General features: G+C 39.6%; 2 protein-coding genes across 4 annotated transcripts in view; one reads left to right on the forward strand and one right to left on the reverse strand.

Annotated features, from left to right (window-relative positions):
* HHLA2 (HERV-H LTR-associating 2) overlaps positions 1–15,686 on the forward strand; it is a 79,295-nt gene extending 63,609 nt beyond the window's left edge. For all 3 annotated transcript variants that reach the window (XM_031662984.1, XM_031662985.1, XM_021934007.2), the window contains 4 exons: positions 1,508–1,825; positions 6,009–6,119; positions 13,776–13,843; positions 14,540–15,686. In XM_031662984.1, the coding sequence (XP_031518844.1) occupies positions 1,508–1,825; positions 6,009–6,119; positions 13,776–13,843; positions 14,540–14,590 (548 nt within the window). In that variant the 3' untranslated portion in view covers positions 14,591–15,686. The remainder of the gene's footprint in view (positions 1–1,507; positions 1,826–6,008; positions 6,120–13,775; positions 13,844–14,539) is intronic.
* Positions 15,687–18,038: 2,352 nt separating this feature from the next.
* The window catches only part of MYH15 (myosin heavy chain 15), a gene marked incomplete at its 5' end in the record, with an annotated part of 128,320 nt that continues 126,615 nt past the window's right edge, over positions 18,039–19,743 (reverse strand). The window contains one exon of the mRNA XM_031661601.1: positions 18,039–18,357. Coding sequence (XP_031517461.1) covers positions 18,343–18,357 — 15 coding nt within the window. The remainder of the gene's footprint in view (positions 18,358–19,743) is intronic.

Consider the following 19,743-nt stretch of genomic DNA (forward strand, 5'->3'; position numbering starts at 1 on the left):
ATAAAGCAAAAATTTTCTGTCAATCTCCCTTATATGGGGAAAATGGAGGGTAGCTGTTTTTTTCAGCCTTCTCTTTCCTAGCATCTCATATTCTCAAAATGCTCACCAAAAATATACTGAAATTGTGGGTGATTCACCACATTTACATGAGTCCAGTGTTAAAGGAATGAGTACTCAATGTTCATTCTCCATCAGTCAGGCAGCAATGGAAACATGGGAAAGGGTTGCAAATGTTAATATTATAAACATCGTCTTTGGAAAATCCTAATTTCTCATGTTCATTTAGAATTGAGTGTCTTGAAGCATGAACAGTTCTTTAGGCTCAGTACTGTTTGGTCTCATTGAAAAGCTATTACGTGCCAAGTTTTGTTGCTCACAGACTGTGAACTTAAGAACATGGTCTCTACTGATTTCTGGATCCACAGCATCTAGTACAGACATAAAAATTAAACTAGGAACATAGCTTACAAAGGGAGTGATTAATTCTACTCTCTGTGGTGGGGCACAAATGGGGTTGTTACAGAATATGTGCTTAAGAAAGTTGCATAAGGGCAGAATTTTAGAAGAGTAGTAGGACATTCCAGGAGGACAAGAATATTCCAGAAAAAAGCACAGAAAAGTAAAATTGCCTGGATTTGTGGAATCTACAGATCAAGAGATGAACCTGGAGAGGGAGGCAAAAAAAAAAAAAAAAAAAAAAAAAAAACAGATGAAAGACTTTTACACGTTGCTAAGGAGCTTGTTGAGTCTTGGAGATAGGATGGATCAGAAGAGGGATTGGAAACATCAGAGAGCCCCTGGATTTGCCTTTTGGAAGGCTTGCTTTGGCATCACTCTCCTGCAGGTAGACTGGAAGCCAGCTGAGTCTAGAATCAGGGAGAACAGTCCATGGCAGTCCATAGAGGTCAGCCTACGGCACTACAGAACAGGAAGGACAAGACAGAGCTGGGTCTGGAGGGGCAAGGCAAGAAAATTCAGCAGAGTCTCTCCTAAAAGGGCTTAGTCCAATGGGGGTTGCCTGCACTACAGCTGGAAATATTCTTACATGCAGAAAATGAGATTTTTGTCTAGATAAAGGGATTAAGAAGTAGTGAGGCCATAAAAGTTAGAGACCACTAGGGAGTAGGTAGGGTAACAAAAGGGGTGTTCTGGGGAACACCAGCATTAGAGAGGCCAAACATTGAGTTTAATAGGCTAGCAACTGGTAGCAACGTTCCTGAGTGCTTACTGTCAGGTTCTAAGAGTTAAAACAAGTACATCACCCCTCTAGCTGGCCCTGGCTTTGCCCTCCTTGAAGGTTTAAACTAACCTTGGTGGGAAACTTTAAAATAGTGGTAGTAAAACTTGTCTTGTAAGAAACCACAGCACAAATATAATTACTTTCCAAAAAGTTATTTCTAAATATATCAATATTAGTGCCTTTGTTCTCTGCTTTCTAAGTGTAACTTAGAGAATTCTTTTGAAATGTTTATCTTCATTGATGTTTTCTTTTCTATTGTGTTGTTAGATGGCCTTCATAAAATGCAAAGTGAACATGTTTCACTCTCATGTGAACTTGTAAATGATTATTTTTCACCAAACCAAGACTTCAAAGTTACTTGGTCCAGAATGGAAAGTGGGATTTCCTCTATCCTGGCTTACTATCTGAGCTCCTCACAAAATACAACTTTCTATGAATCCCGATTCTCATGGAACAAAGAGCTGAAAAACCAGAGTGACTTCTCTATGAATTTGACGGATCTTAGTCTTTCAGACAGTGGGGAATATTTGTGCAATATTTCTTCGGATGAATATACTTTACTCACCATACACACGGTGCACGTAGGTAAGCTGCAAGTAGGTTTGGATAATGGGTTTTGGCTATAGCATTAGAGATTTGTGAATATCAGACAGAAAATTAGGTTGACTTTTCAAGAATACATTGATACCCTCTCAAAATGTAATCTACAGGGGTATTTCTGGTCAGGATGTCGATTATCCTCCCTCCTTCAACCACATAAAAGTCCTGTTTTGAAAAAAAAATTACTCCCACAGATTTCCTTTCAGGATTTTGGGGCTTCAGAAATGAGGAGGAAACATACATTTTGATGACTCCATGGGCTGAGCATCTTCCATTTCTGCTCACTGCTGTGCCTAATATATACCTTAGCCCTAATGTTTGGGGAGTCAAGGCTAGGGACACATTAGGAAGTTACAATTGGGGTCCTGAAGAATGCTGGGAAAACATGGCAGTGTCTATGAACTTGGAAATAATCACACACAATATTTGAAGCACCAAGTATATATTCCTGGTTCAGTTCATTTTTACCTCTGTTGATAGTTCACTGCCAAAAACCATTATCTAAAATATTTCTAGTCAACTAACCATCGAGTCATGGAATATATACTCATGAAGCTGACCTTCTAGGTGAGCTAGATGGTCCCACCCTTAAACTATCAACTTCACATCATGGCAGACCATGGCAGCTCTTTCTGTCCTTCAATAAAGATATTTGAACCAGTGGAACTTATGTTTTAGAAGTGTTTCTATCATTTCAATTGTGAAAACTAGGAGGAATAACATTTGAAGTTTTGGTGATTCTGTGTGGTGAGATTTGGAGACAAGAGCAGAGGGTTGTCCTTTAGGTTATGTGATCTTCAAATACTTGGAAGCTTCTGGACATTGAGTAATAACACTCCCTTTGTACAGCTGCCACTTTGAGAGTAGAGAATGAAAAACTGGGACTACATTTGAAGCTCCTATTTTTCTCCAAAAATAAAAGTGTCAGTTTTATGTAAAATACAGTTAAGCCTGCAATCTATTTTTAAAAATGTTGCCTCATGTTGGATTCATTTTGGAGTGTAAAAAAAAATAGTCAAGAAGAAATGTCCTAAAGACCACATATGGCCCGTCTTCCCACCCAGAGATCTAATTTTCAGTTCACACAAAGTGAAACATCAGGACCATTCCATCTCTGACAAAAGAGTATTTTCGGAACCTCTCATTCTCAAATAAATGTTGGCAGGTGGGGCTGGGGGAGGGTGTGCTCACCCTTCCCTACCAGGAAGAGGACTTGGCAGGAGCCACCCTAGCAGGGCAGGAAACAGGGCAAACAGTCTTGGTACCTTAAATATCATCCTTTCAAGGAACTTGTTTCCTATTCTGAATTGTGACTTTTCCATTTGTTGTCTTTCCCAGGAGGTGCTACAAGATAGGGGTCTTATGATTCCTCTAATCTAGATCTGGTCAATTAAGGTTGCACCAAGCTGAATGGAATTAAATAACCCTTGCTAGGTTTTGCTGCTGAATCAATACGTGACCTTGGGCAAATATCTTTAGAGATGGGGGAACCTGAGGGTCACGAGTACAGTGAGAAGTAGACTTGTAGATTTCCTTGTAGGATTTCCTTTAGGAGGAAGAAAAATGCAAATGCAAATGAAAACACTGTAGAAAGTCAACCTAATGTTCCTACTTTATGTAGGTACATTAGTCCCCCCTTTCCATGGGGGATATGTTCCAAGACCCCCAGTGGATGCCTGAAACTATGGACAGTACCAAACCCTATATATGCATTCCCACATGGTACCAGGATTAATCTGTCCTTCCATGTTTATGCCCTGGTGCCTCATTCACACTTCTTACGATTACAGGTTCTACTGGGCATCTTCTTCCAGCAGAGCTTGTTTTCATTGCAATTAAAGACTTGCTTTGGATGGAAATGTGGCTGTAGCTTCATCATCAGCAGACACAGCCTCTCCAGTAATCTTTATATTTTTCAGTCCAAGCTGATTTCTAAATCTGTGTAGCCATCCTCTACTTGCAGTAAATGGCCTGTTTCAAGGGATCTCTTGCTGAAGTCTTCATAAAAGCCCAAAGCCTTCCAGTGTAACATATCATCAAGCAGAACACATTTCTGTTCATGTCTTCCACCCTCAAATTTAATGCCATTTCCATCTTAGCATATACAACACAGTGTGGCCATAACTGTTGTAAGTTGAGACAACACAAATTTTCTTCTTTCTTTCTTCACAATTTTACAGATAGAAGATTCATTTTCACCATAGATCTCAGCAACCTCAATATATGATTTTTCATATGTCAAGAGCTTTGTTTTAGTTCAAGGAAGCACTTTATGGCTTCTTTTTGGCATATCCAAATTGCCAGCATCACTACTCTTGTGCTTTGGGACCATTCTTAAAGAAAATAAGGGTTACTTGAACACAAGCATTGTTATACCATGACAGTCAATCTGATAACTGAGATGGCTAGTAAATGATTCATGGTGGTAGTGTGTACAACATGGATATGCTGGACAAAGGGTGCAGTCACATCCCAGGTGGGATGGAGTGGCACAACACGATATTTCATCATGCTACTCAGAATGGCACACAATTTAAAACTTAAGAATTGTTTATTCTTGGAATTTTCCATTTGGTTATGTTTGGACTACAGTTGACCATGGGTAACTAAAACCTCAGAAAGTTAAACCATGGATAAAGGGAACTCCTGTATGGAATTTCAGAATGACACAAATAGGTGAAGAGATTAATATTTTATTAGTTGTAAAACACTATAGTATGTTCATAGAAAATTACATTTGTTATGTAAACAGAGGTATTCATTCTAAAGGATAACCACAAATATTTTCCTCCTGAATTGACCTCTGTGCTCTATCGCTTGCTGCCCATGTTTTACCAGAACATAGACCATAAGGTTAGCAGGGTTCTGACTTTGGTAACCCAGGGTCTCTGGAGTCCTCACTTCCATTAATACTACTTTCAACAATTCTAGTCCTGACCAAGATGTTGGAGAATGGAGAAAGTTTAGGCTCCTCCAGTTATTTCTGAGGAGCTCTAAACACTATCAGCAGGTCCTCCTTTTCTGCAGTTTGTTACCCAAAGTCAACCGCAGTCTGAAATTTTTAAAAGGAAAATTCCAAAAATAATGTTTTAAATTGTGTGCCATTCTGAGCAGCATGATGAAATTGCATGTCATCCCGCTCCATCCTGCCTTGAAGGTGAATCCTCCCTTTGTCCAGCATGTCACACTGTGGATGCTGCCCGCCTGTTAGTCATTTAGCCCTCCGGATAATCAGATCTACTGTCATGATATTGCAGTGCTTGTGATCAAGTAAGCCTTATTTTATTTAAGAAAGGCCTCAAAGCACAAGAATAGTGATGCTGGCAATTCGGATACACCGAAGAGAAGTCGTGAAGTGCTTCCTTTAAGGGAAAGCTCTCAACTTAAGGGAGAAAAAAGCGTATGTTGAGATTGCTAAGATCTACAGTAAGAATGAATCTTCTATCTATAAAACTGTGAAGATGGAAAAAGAAATTAGTGCATACTATGCATAAGGTTTGGTACTAAGGTTTCAGGCATCCACTCAGGGGTCTTGGAATGTACCCCCAGGGATAAGGGGGGACTACTGTGCCTATTATCTCTGTGGTCACCTGCCACCTCTAACTCAAGACCAGGGCTTCTACTTAGCTCCTTTTATCACCTCTGAACTTACCACTGTTCCCTTAGGACCCTGTCTTCTCTAGGCCAATGGCGGACTGCACTCTTACTTCATCCTCCAAGGTGAACCCCGGGGTGAGGCTAATTTATGGACATAATTATTCCTTTATAAAAATGTGTTATTTCTTATTACAGTATAAAGCAATAGAAACTGAAAAGGCATAATAGATGTATTGCCTCTCCGGTTTTCAGACTCTTCTCCCAGCTCTCCCAACCCCCACCAATCTCTAATAATATTATGGTATCTGTAGGTTTCCCACAATAGATACACTGAGACTAGGAGATATTTATGCTCAGGACAAACTCTCCTGTCCAGTCTGGGTTCTTGGCTTTATCCTAAAGGACCTTTTTATTATGCAAAGTGTTTTCATATTAATTCAGCCTCCTACCTGTAATGCAGAAATAACTAGTTTTAAAAATAGTAAACATACTCCACCCTCACCCACCCACAAATTTCTTATTTGGTACCTTTTCTTCCAGTTCACAGACTTTGTTTCTCTGTTTTATTTAGAACCAAGCCAAGAAACAGCTTCCGATAACAAAGGCTTATGGATTTTGGTGGCCAGTCTGATTTTGGTGCTCTGTCTGATTTTGCTGATTTGGAAAGTAAAATGTTGCACAGGTAATATCTCAGGAAGAATTTGGGCTCTGCCCCACATGTTCCACATCATGTATATTAAAGATAACATGGAAATACCTGCCCAAACAGCTACTGGGCATGTAAATTGATCTGAATTTTCTGGAATGTCATTCACAAAATTCACCCAAAATCTTTTAAAATGCTCCTACATTTCCACCTAACCGTTCCACTTCTAGGAATTTATCTCACATTAAATGAGCAGAGGTACACCAAACTATATACAAGCATATTCACTGCAGCACACTGCTATTGCTTTTAGATTTCCTACTATTGTCAATAAATAATTGAGAAATTAATTAAATTAATTGATGATCATACTTTTTAAAATTTTAATCTAGTATTGAAATGATAACCAGGATGACTTAATCATCCTGCATTAAAAGGTAACTGGAAAGAAAAAAGCCAAAGCTTTAAGAAGTTGCCTTTGGAGTGACGGGACCATGAGTTCTTCCTTACCCTCACACCTCAGAAGGAAGCCAGATACCCCCTTAAGTCCCTGGGCTCTGCTTGTTCTCCCTTGCTCTGAGCTTAGTCAAGGTTGGTGCTCTGATTGAAACTGCATTGTTCTTTTCTTATGGGTCATTTCATTTTAATTGTTGTTCAATTAATTTTTTTCTAAATTTTAGGCAAAAAACCTTACTAGTACTTTAAACTATCTTAAGATGCCATGATCATGGGAAGTACTTTTAGGGAGTACTTTCTTAGAGTACTTTGCTTTTAGTAACAGAATTTTGAGCTAGAGAGCATCTGGGCAAAACTTAGATCTGGTTGATCTCCACATTTTACAGATCAGGAAACAGGAATCCGGGCAGTTAGCTCAAGTGCTAAGTAGGCATGTGAAACAGATTTAGGTGGATCATTTAATAGCACCAAGCCAGCTAGTGGCAGAGGCAGGTTCAGGCCCCCAGAAGCCCTCCTTTACTCCACTATCCCCCTGAGGCGGCTCTGGGTGTCCTGGGAACTTGAGCTAGATCCTGTGTCTCTTTTATCCGTCTTTCTGGTTGATATTTGGCTATTGCCCCTCTGAAGTTAGGAGATTTGGGTTATAGCAGAAACTATTATTGAAGATATAGTTTTAGGGGCAATGGAGAGCAAGCATCTCACCAATTCTAGCCCTGTGATCAGTCGTACTAATAGGTAGGCTAGTTCTTGTCCCTTGGCTGGCCAGAAGTAGTAAGAGACCACAGGCAGTCTAGCTTGTCTACCAAGATCAACCATTGACCTAATATACTGATATCTGTGATTGGATTAGGTTCAAATTATGGGAGAGGTGGTGCTACATCCTACTCAAGAATGATAGTTTAGTTTCTTTAGTGGAAGTCTGCATAAGTCAGTTCTCAACTGTAAACACATGGCACACTCAAAACTGGATAAAGAACTTACGAGACAGTATATTCACAGCTGGGAGCACCCGATTCACTAGCAAACTTAAACTTTAAGGGACAAGGACAGAGAGCAGTTCCCAAAACTTGAAAGGAGAGAGTCACATAAGATTAGTTGCCTTGTAAGGACAGTGACTTACTTCTTTTTTTCTTTCTTTCTTTTTATTTAAGTTCTGGGATATATGTGCTGAACATGCAGGTTTGTTACATAGGTATACATGTGCCATGGTGGTTTGCTGCACCTATCAACCTATCATCTAGGTTTTAAGCACCGCATGCATTAGCTATGTGTCCTAATGCCTCCCTCTCCTTTACCCTCATCCTCTGACAGTCCCTGGTGTGTGATGTTCCCCACCCTGTGTCCAAGTGTTTTCATTGTTCAATTCCCACCTATGAGTGAGAACATGCGGCGTTTGTTTTTCTGTCCTTGTGATAGTTTGCTGAGAATGATGGTTTCCAGCTTCATCCATGTCCCTGCAAAGCACATGAACTCATTCTTTTTTATGGCTGCATAATATTCCATGGTGTATCTGTGCCACATTTTCTTTATCCAGTCTATCACTGATGGACATTTGGGTTGATTCCAGGTCTTTGCTATTGTGCATAGTGCTGCAGTAAACATATGTGTGCATGTGTCTTTATAGTAGAATGATTTATAATCCTTTGGGTATATACCCAGTAATGGGATTGCTGGGTCAAATGGCATTTCTGGTTCCAGATCCTTGAGGAATTGCCACACTGTCTTCCACAATGGTTGAACTAATTTACTCTCCCACCAAAAGTGTAAAAGTGTTCCTATTTCTCCACAGCCTCTCCAGCATCTGTTGTTTCCTGACGTTTTAATGATTGCCATTCTTACTGGTGTGAGATGGTATCTCATTGTGGTTTTGATTTGCATTTCTCTAATGACCAGTGATGAGGTGCTCTTTTTCATGTTTGTTGGCTGCATAAATGTCTTCTTTTGAGAAGTGTCTGTTCATACCCTTCACCCACTCTTGATGGGGCTGTTTGTTTTTTTCTTGTAAATTTGTTTAAGTTCCTTGTAGATTCTGGATATTAGACTTTTGTCAGATGGATAGACTGCAAAAATTCTCTCCCATTCTGTAGGTTGCATGCTCACTCTGATGATCGTTTCTTTGGCTGAGCAGAAGCTCTTTAGTTTAATTAGATCCCAGTTTGTAAGGTGTAAGGAAGGGGCCTAGCTTCTATTTTCTGCATATGGCTAGCCAGTTTGCCCAGTACCATTTATTAAACAGGGAATCCTTTCCTCATTGCTTGTTTTTGTCAGGTTTGTCAAAGATCGAATGGTTGTAGATGTGTGGTGCTATTTCTGAGGCCCCTGTTCTATTCCATGTATCTGTTTTGGTACCAGTGCCATGCTGTTTGGTTACTGTAACCTTGTAGTATAATCTGAAGTCAGGCAGCTTGATGCCTCCAGCTATGCTCTTTTGCTTAGGATTGTCTTGGCTATATGGGCTGTTTTTTGGTTCCATATGAAATTTAAAGTAGTTTTTTCTAGTTCTGTGAAGAAAGTCAATGGTAGCTTGATGAGAAGAGCATTGAATCTATAAATTACTTTGGGCAGTATGGCCATTTTCACACTATTGATTCTTCCTATTCATAAGTATGAATTTTTTTTCCATTTGGTTGTGTCCTCTCTCATTTCCTTTGAGCAGTGGTTTGTAGTTCTCCTTGAAGATGTTCTTTACATCCCTTGTAAGTCGTATTCCTAGATATTTTATTTTCTTTGTAGCAATTGTGAATGGGAGTTCATTCATGATTTGGCTCTCTATTTGTCTGTTATTGGTGTATAGGAACGCTTGTGATTTTCGCACATTGATTTTATATCCTGAGACTTTGCTGAAGTTGCTTATCAGCTTAAGGAGATTTTGGGCTGAGATGATGGGGTTTTCTAAATATACAATCATGTCATCTGCAAACAGAGACAATTTGACTTCTTCTGTTCCTATTTGAATATTTTCATTTATTTCTCTTGCCTGATTGCCCTAGTCAAAACGTCCAATATGATGTTGAACTATGGTGATAAAGGCCATCCTTGTCTTGTGCTGGTTTTCAAGGGGAATGCTTCCAGCTTTTGCCCATTCAGTACGACATTGGCTAAAGGTTTGCCATAAATCGCTCTTATTATTTTGAGATATGTTCCATCAATGCCCAGTTTGTTGAGAGTTTTTAGCATGAAGGGGTGTTGAAGTTTATCGAAGGCCTTTTCTGCATCTATTGAAATAATTACGTGGTTTTTGTCATTGGTTCTGTTTACATGATAGATTACATTTATTGATTTGCATATGTTGAACCAGTCTTGCATCCCAAGGATAAAGCCAACGTGATCATGGTGCATAAGCTTTTTGATGGGCTGTGGAGTCGGTTTGCCAGTATTTTATTGAGGATTTTTGCATTGATGTTCATCAGGGATATTGGCCTGAAATTTTCATTTTTTGTTGTGTCTCTGCCAGGTTTTGGAATCAGGATGATGCTGGTCTTATAAAATGGTTAGGGAGGAGTCCCTCTTTATCTATTGTTTGGAATAGTATCAGAAGGAATGGTACCAGCTCCTCTTTGTACCTCTGGTAGAATTCGGCTGTGAATCTGTCTGGTCCTGGGCTTTTTTTGGCCAGTGGGCTATTAATTACTGCTTCAATTTCAGAACTTGTTATTGGTTTATTCAGGGATTCGACTTCTTCCTGGTTTAGTCTTAGGAGGGTGTCCAGGAATTTATCTATTTCTTCTAGATTTTCTAGTTTATTTGCTTAGAGGTATTTATAGTATTCTCTAATGGTAGCTTGTATTTCTGTGGGATCAGTGGTGATATCCCCTTTATCATTTTTTATTGTATCTATTTAATTCTTCTTTCTTTTCTTCTTTATTAGTCTGGCTAGCAGCCTATCTATGTTGTTAATCTTTTCAAAATACCAGCTCCAGGGTTGACAGACACCTCATACAGGAGATCTCCAGCTGGCATCAGGCTGTTGCCCCTCTGGGACAAAGCTTCCAGAGGAAGGAGCAGTCAGCAATCTTTGCTGTTCTGCAGCCTCTGCTGGTGATACCCAGGCAAATAGGATCTGGAGTGAACCTCCAGAAAACTGCAACAGACCTGCAGAAGAGGGGCCTGACTGTTAGAAGAAAAACTACCAAATAGAAAGCAGTAACATCAACATCAACACAAAGGACCCCCATACAAAACCACATTCAAACATCATCAGACTCAAAGATCAAAGGTAGATAAATACATGAAGATGAGGAAAAACCAGCACAAAAATGCTGAAAATTTAAAAGACCAGAATGCTGCTTCTCCTCCAAATGATTGCAGCTTTTCTCCAGCAAGAGCACAAAACTGGACGGAGAAAGAGTTTGACAAAGTAACAGAAGTAGGCTTCAGAAGGTGGGTAATAACAAACTCCTCTGAGCTAACAGGGCATATTCTAACCCAATGTAAGGAAAGTAAGAACCTTGATAAAAGGTTACAGGAACTACTAACTAGAATAACCAGTTCAGAGAGAATATAAATGATATGATGGAGCTGAAAAACACAGCACGAGAACTTCATGAAGCATACACAAGTATCAATAGCCGAATCAATCAAGCAGAAGAAAGGATAGCAGAGACTGAAGATCAACTTACTGAAATAAGGCGTGAAGACAAGATTAGAGAAAAAAGAGTGAAAAGGAATGAACAAAGCATCCAAGAAATATGGGACTATGTGAAAAGACTAAATCCGTGATTGGTTGGGGTCCCTGAAAGTAATGGGGAGAATGGAACCAAGTTGGAAAACACACTTCAGGATATTATCCAGGAGAACTTCTCCAACCTAGCAAGACAAGCCAATATTCAAATTCAGGACATACAGATAACACCACTAAGATACTCCTTACGAAGAGCAACTCCAAAACACATAATCATCAGATTCTCCAAGGTTGAAACAAAGGAAAAAAATGTTAAGGGCAGCCAGAGATAAAGGTCAGGTTACCTACAAAGGGAAGTCCATCAGACTAACAATGGATATCTCTGCAGAAGCCCTACAAGCCAGAAGAGAGTGGGGGCCAATATTTAACATTCTTAAAGAAAATAATTTTCAACCCAGAGTTTCATAACCAGCCAAATTAAGCTTCATAAGTGAAGAAGAAATGAAATCCTTTACAGACAAGCAAATGCTGAGGGATTCTGTCACCACTAGACCTGCCTTACAAGAGATCCTGCAGGAAGCACTAAATACAGAAAGGAAAAATCGGTACCAGCCACTGCAAAAAAACACCATAATATGAAGACCAACGACACTATGAAGAAACTGCATCAACTAATGCGCAAAATAACCAGCCAGCATCATGATGACAGGATCAAATTCACATATAACAATATTAACCTTAAACGTAAATGGGCTAAATGCCCCAGTTAAAAGATACAGACTGGCAAATTGGATAAAGAGTCAAGACCCATCAGTGTGTTGTATTCAGGAGACCCATCTCATGTGCAAAGACACACATAGGCTCAAAATAAAGGTATGGAGGAATATTTACCAAGCAAACGGAAAGCATAAAAGAAGCAGGGGTTGCAATTCTAGTCTCTGATAAAACAGACTAAACCAACGAAGATCAAAAAAGACAAAGAAGGGCATTACATAATGGTAAAGGGATCAATGCAAAGAGAACTAACTATCCTAAATATATATGCACCCAATACAAGAGCACCCAGATTCATAAAGCAAGTTCTTAGAGACCTACAAAGAGACTTAGACTCCCACACAATAATAGTGGGAGACTTTAACACCCCACCATCAATATTAGACAGATCAATGAGACAGAAAATTAACAAGGATATTCAAAACTTGAACTCGGCTCTGGACCAAGCAGACCTAATAGACATCTACAGAACTCTCCACCCCAAATCAACAGAATATACATTCTTCTCAGCACCACATAGCACTTATTCTAAAATCGACCACATAATTGGAAGTAAGACACTCCTTAGCAAATGCAAAAGAATGGAAATCATAACAGTCTCTCAGGCCATAGTGCAATCAAATTAGAACTCAGGATTAAGAAACTCACTCAGAACCACACAACTACAAGGAAACTGAACAACCTGCTCCTGAATGACTACCGGGTAAATAACGAAATTAAGGAAGAAATAAATAAGTTATTTGAAAGCAATGAGAACGAAGACACAACATACCAGAATCTCTGGGACACAGCTAAAGCAGTGTTAAGAGGGAAATTTATAGCACCAAATGCCCACATCAGAAAGCAGGAAAGACCTAAAATCGACACCCTAACATCACAATTAAAAGAACTAGAGAAGCAAGAGTGAACAAATTCAAAAGCTAGCAGAAGACAAAAAATAACTAACAGCAGAACTGAAGGAGATAGAGACACGAAAAACCCTTCAAAAAATCAGAGAGTGACTTTCAGTTGAAGGACAGAGCCAGACCAAGGTGACTATACAGGGAAAAAGCTGGGAGAGTGAATACCTAATTTCACTCTTCCCTGTCTCTGATCTCCAGCCCAAATAGAAGCCAGGAGGAGCAGACACCCTGCTGATGGAGCCCAATGAGGTCAGCCTCCCATGGCTGAGAGAAGAATGGATTCTGGTTCTGGAGGAGCAGTCAAAAGATATGGGCAAAAACTTTGTCACAGTATTGGCCACTTTAAAAAATAGATATATTCCATACTTCTGCAGTGAGATGGGCTGAAAATATATTTGAAGCTGTTATATGAAAAGCCACAAAACCTTTCCTAGCTCCAGCTCCCTGGTTGCAGTTTCATGACTGTGGTTCATATGTTTTATTTTTAAATTCTCTTTTCTATTACTGTTTTAAAATGTACTTTGTCTAAGATATGTATTAAAGGGCCATATTTTATGAAAGTCCATAAGGAGGCCTTCTTTGAGAAATGACATATCCCTTTTTCTTTAACCATCACTCTCATCCCCTCTTTGGCTATGACATTTCCATTGTTAGCAGTTGGTAGGAACCAGGCCAAGGATCACAAGAAGCCAGGAATTGCTGAGCTGACTGAACTGCCTTTACTCCCCTGCTTTGGAGTACCTGGATCAACCATACACATTTACTGTTGCTTCTGATGATGTGTTTTTACATTGAATGCATTTTTCATGTTGTTTGTTAAAGATATGAAGGGAGAGTAACTCAGATGATTCTATTAACATAATTATATTGAGATAGGACTAAGGGAGAATTTTGGTGTTTGCAAAGAAATTATTTTTAAGTTCTCTTTTTTTCCTGTAGAAAGACGTCGTGTCCCTACTGAGAGCACTCACGATGATAATGCCTCTGATAATGCCGAAGAAAACATGGTAAGGCATTATTTCCTTTATCAAACAATATACAGTATAAAAATGCTTCTTTAAAAGGGTAATCGAAGTTCTGACTGATTCACATATCATCACGCAAGACTTTTATATAGAAAAAAAACAGCAAGGAGGGGTTGCAGGATAATATAGCACGAAAAATATAATTAGACTTTTCCCAATGTCTATAATTAAACAGGCTCTACTTGCTTAAATACATGGTTGTTCTTCTTGTCTCCTATTGTTGTTTCTAGAGAAGATCTCCAATGGCATTGTGCATATGAGGGTGAGCCAATGTACTTATGATAGAAGCATGAAACATGGGATTGTATACAAGTGGAAAGAAACACAACTATAATTCACTTGCAAATTATAGTTTGATTGTATACTTCCTTTTTACTGCATTCCTTTTATTATTTACGTGTTCCATTAATCAGAATATAAATAAGGGCTAGGAGTGTGATAAACTTGTTTTTCCCACTGTTAAAAACCCTGAAACAGCTAGTAGGGAGATTAAAATTAACTGATAAGACTCAGACTTATTTTGTAATGGTCTCATGGATTTTTAATTACAGATGCAAGCAATAGACTAAAGCTTCTTACCGCCCACCCCAAAACACTACTATCATTAAATATTTAAGATATAAATGGTTATTCTGACTTGAACAACAGACATTTAGAGTCTATTTTTCTCGGTTCTAGCGTCTTTCAGGAAGAGTACAGGAAATGAGAGAAGACCTTGACAACTCATGACAAGCATCCTTAATATCCAGTGACTTCATATCCCCTTTCTGCACTGCAATTCTAGGCAATGGCCTGTCAGACCAGACAGTTCTACCACTGCAAAGACTTGTAACCATTTTCTAGTATCACATTTACTTTTCAAGACATAAGGATCATTCACTGACCCACTACCTGCATTGAGTATAAACGCCCGGATGTTAAGGATTTCAATTTAACTTTGAAAAGAACTGTCTCATTCATTTACATTCCTGTTCCAGTCAGCCCAGGAGGTTACAGTGAGCTCTCCGCTAAGAATCTGGAAGAAATGCATCACTAGGGGTTGGTTCCCAATCTGATCAACTGATAATGGGTGAGAGAGCAGATAAGAGCAGAAGTCACCTTAGTGGAAAGGTTAAAAACCAGAGCCTGGAAACCAAGATGATTGATTTGACAAGGTATTTTTGTCTAGTTTTATATGAATGGTTATATCAGGGTAACCAACTCAATTTGGGATGAATCTTAGGGAGGCCAAAGAGTAAGACTGTCGGTATCTTTAAGATTGCTAGGAAAAAGGGCCCTATCAACATAAGAATCTCTGAAGTTAGGTTACACCTGACCACAGGAGGCTTGCATAGTTGGTTGACTAGCCATGAAGATAATTTGAACTCTTCTGGCTCAATTGGCATATTACTAATCGGTCTTCTAATAAATTTAGATTTTCATATAAATTTTTAAGCAAGAAGAGAAGCGAGAGCTCAGCTAATCTAATCTGTTGCCCTTAATTTTAATCATCAACTTACGTAAAAGAAAGTCTACTCTTAATGCTTGTGAACTTATCACTATAACCAGGCTTGTGTGTGACTTAGTCGATCAAGGTTTTGACTCTATCAGAGAAAGCAAATTCTGAATTGTGGTGTAACTTCCACCTGGTCCAATTTTATCATATGACCTCAGTTTCACAATCCTATACCTTGTATGTAGTTAACTCTGTTTTTGCTACAATGTTGTGATGGGTTATCACAAATAGCAAAGTATTAAGAATTCCAGTCAGAATGATGATTATTAAAAAGTCAAGAAACAACAGATGCTGGCAAGGCTGTGGAGAAATAGGAATGCCTTTACACTGTTGGTGGTAGTATAAATTAGTTCAACCATTGTGGAAGACTGTGTGGGCAATTCCTCAAGCATCTAGAACCAGAAACACCATTTGACCCAGCAATCCCATTATTGGGTATATACCCAAAGGATTATAAATCATTCTACTATAAAGACACATGCACACATATGTTTATTGCAGCACTATGCACAATAGCAAAGATCTGGAACCAACCCAAATGCCCATCAGTGATAGACTGGATAAAGAAAATGTGGTATAAACACCATGGAATATTATGTAGCCATAAAAAGGAATGAGATCGTGTCCTTTGCAAGGACATGGATGAAGCTGGAAGCCATCATCAGCAAACTAACACAGGAACAGAAAACCAAACCATGTGTTCTCATAAGTGGGAGCTGAACAATGAGAACACATGGACACAGAGAAGGGAACATCACACACCAGGGCCTGTTGGGGTCTGGGGGGTGAGGGGAGGGAACCTAGAGGACGGGTCAATAGGTGCAGCAAACCACCATGGCACATGTATACTTATGTAACAAACCTGCACATTCTGCACATGTATCCCAAAACTTAAATTGTTTTTTTAAAAAAGTAACTTATGTATCTTAAAAAAATTCCATTGTGAAGAAAAATTCAATTGAGATAATATTTAAGTGTCTGCCATCTCTGCTTCCCCCTAACCTTGGTTCCTTTTAAAAATTATGTCCTAGTGAAAGAATATGATACTTAAAACTGGATGTATCCCCAAACTGAAGTTTGACTTTACTGACTATGTGCCTGGGGTGTGCAGAAACAATAGCATCCTGACTTCAGGATTGGTAATATGACAACAGCAAATTTCTAAGAAAAGGTTTGGGATATAGAGATGTTTCCTGAATATAAACACTGGCTTATTAAAGGATAATTCCAAACTTATTTTTTACTGAAGTTTTTTAAAATTACCATTTCAGGAAAAAAAAAAACCTAGAAAAGTTCCAAGTTAAATGTTTTGTGTTTTCTCACTGGGTTGAGACCGATGGTAAGAAGGAGCGACTGCTTTGGATACAGCCTGACACACATCCCTGCTAGTCCACTCTGTGGCTGTGCATCCCCCTCCACCAACCACAAAACTCAAATTTGGTTAGCCTTGCTCAAAATGGTACCCTAATGTTTCAAGAGGATTCACTTTGATCTGTCTGAGCCAACCCTGGCAATTGCAGTCCTCTTGCCACTAGACTGGTTCAGCATAAGAAGGTAAAGAAATCTGTTCCGTAGGATATGAGGAAAAGCATTCCAGAGGTCTGTTTCTGGGAAGGTGTTTCTCCATTTTAAAAAGAGGTTATTGTTTGGGGAGAAAATGCTCAGGACTGCTGAAGTCCTCTTACAATGACAAGAGATTCAGACAAGAATGAACCTGGATCCTCTGATACCACTGAGTCTCTGAATTAATCTTCAAGCTACCCATATGAGTCAGGGTTGGATCAGGGAGGCAGAACCGGAGAATGACAGAATAAAGATTTATTATAGAGCTTCAACCTTACACAATTGTGGGTGCTGGTGGAGAAGTCTATGCCAGGCTGCTCCCTCTGCATCTGGTCCTGGGCCTGAAGTCACGGTAGGTCGGCTGTGCATGCAGCGAGGATGAAGGGAAGTCCATAAGAACAAACAGAACCCATGTCTGCCTCACGGCCTCCACTGCAATGCTGTGGATGATCTCAGGAAAAGCTGGTGCTGGTTGCCATGGAGCTGCACACACACCTGGCCAGGACTCTGCAAAGCTGGAGGAGGCGGCTGGCAGGAGCTGGAAGAGCTCTGGGTCCAGGGAGCTGTCTCTGGTCCTTTCTAGTGCCCCTTTTTGGCCAGGAGTCATATTTTCAAGCTGTCACAATGCTTGGGTCTGTACACTGACCTTATGAGCGTAAAATAGCTGATTTTTGCTTATCAGATTAATGTAAAATTCTTTATGACCTACTCCAATCCAGAACCACGAGAGACAGGAATTCCGGGACACGTTCCTCCGGCTGAGCTAAATTGGCACTGCAGAAATCCAGCACATCACCTGTCACTGAATGTCTCGTGTGGGGTTACCTCCATGTTTAAAGTGTGTACCAGCATATAGCCTACATGTGCGTTGATTAGGAGAGTTTTGCATACATGTTCAAATTGCCTAACTATGGCTATATTTATATCACAATGCTGAGGAGATTTTATGACTTTCATTCCACCACTGCCAGCTCACAATATACATTCATAGACGTAGGGGTGAATCAAGCCAAAGTTACCTAACTTCAGTAAAAACCATTCACCAACATGCCCTAGTCCCCATGGAGCGTGATTGGTCTAAGGACATCTATAAGTCCTACCCATTAAGAGGAAATATGGACAAAGGATTAAGTATTTATTCATTTTTTAAACATCAGAATCGAGAAAGTTCTTCCATTTATTTAATCTGTCATGTGAAACATTACAAGGTAGTTTACTTGCATTTGAGGATCAAAAAATCCCCATTAACTGTGGAAGCAATGATATTCCCTTTAATTATTTTTCTAATTGCCTTGTTTATATGGTGTGAAAAGCAATTTAAACATGTTTTTAAAAAATGTTTCCAACGCAAGCTAAATTTTTGGCCATGAAACAGCACCTTCCTTGTACTTCTCCAGCTGTTGTCCTTTCAAAGCAGGGGATACTATTCTTTTTGAACCTGAAAAACAGAATGTCAGTGTGTTCTGTGAATTTCCTGTGATTTTCACCAGTGGAACACATGCCCAGAACCAAGCTGAGTCCTTTCCAGAGGTAAGCAGGCCTTAGCCAACTCTTCATTAACTTCAAAGGGAGGCAGGGAATTGAGACAATTATCTGCATTATAGAAAGCAGACCCCGTTAATTCACCCCAAGGGCATGCTCGGTCACTCTCAATTTTCTGCCTGCCTTATCTTGCCAGTGAAGGCAGAGCCCTCTTTAGCCAACCCCATGAGGAGAAAGATTCTGCAGCCACATCACCAATTTGCTCCCCAGCCCTGACACAGAATTCTTTCAGCAAACCTTTTCCTTGTGTGTATGACAGTTGAGGGATTTTTTTTGGCTTTTCTTCTGTGAAGGGGAAACAATTAGTCATTGCACTGCCAAGGAAGGTTTTCCTATTCCTCTCTAGCCTCTCAAAAGCAATTTCTGCTTTACTCACTGTGTTCTTTGTTGAAAAGAACTGTGACAAAGTCGAACGCATGGCATCTGTTTTGGAGGCCCTTCGACCTCCTGCAGCTGAATGCAATTGCAGTACATGGGAAGCACCTCCCTAAACAAGTCATTACATGGGGTTGCTGGTGGGCTCTGCAGAGAAGACCCTAAATCCAGTGCCACAACACTTCTCAAATTGGGGCCAGAGTTCAAACCTCTTAATTGGCCCTCTCACATAGGACTTATCCTTGAGGCAGCTATTCAGACATCAGTAAAAAATTTCTGGAGTCTCTCAATGAGTCATATGTCTTATATTTATATCTAAGTATCTTCAATATAACCAACTCTTAGGCTGTCCTCCAAAAGAGATGCTTTTGACCTCCCTTAAGGTTGTATTTATGCATATTATTGGCAACCGTATCAACTTACCTTGCAGGGTTACTAGTAATTCAGTTTGGGCCTGGAAAAATTTGTATAAAATAATCAGGAGTCCATGGAACAAGATGATTTTAAAAAGCACAGATGGATCAGCTCAGAATTTGGAGTGCACTCTTTCCATAGTAGACACATACATGACTTTGTACCATGTCAATATGGAGTCGAAGAGGGAAGATGTTTAAGATTGAGGTAGTGAAGGAAAACAAATGAAAGAGTCTTGCTTTGTATTTCTCTGCTTTATATTCCTGATTCTGCCCAAAAACACAGAGAAATTGGGCTAGTGATGCACCACGTTTAAAAAGAAAAGGAAATGATGGTGCCTATGTATGCCAGAAGCTACGCTCAGTGATTTCAGGCAATCTATTAGCTAATATCGCATGATCTAATCTCCTCTGATTCCTTTCTCCTAAAGCCAGACCTCATTTAAAAACTGTGTGTTCCTGGGAAAATTTTAATAAGGAAGCCGAGACTACCT

The sequence above is a fragment of the Papio anubis genome, chromosome 2, assembly GCF_008728515.1.
Source record: "Papio anubis isolate 15944 chromosome 2, Panubis1.0, whole genome shotgun sequence".
Lineage (NCBI taxonomy): Eukaryota > Metazoa > Chordata > Mammalia > Primates > Cercopithecidae > Papio > Papio anubis.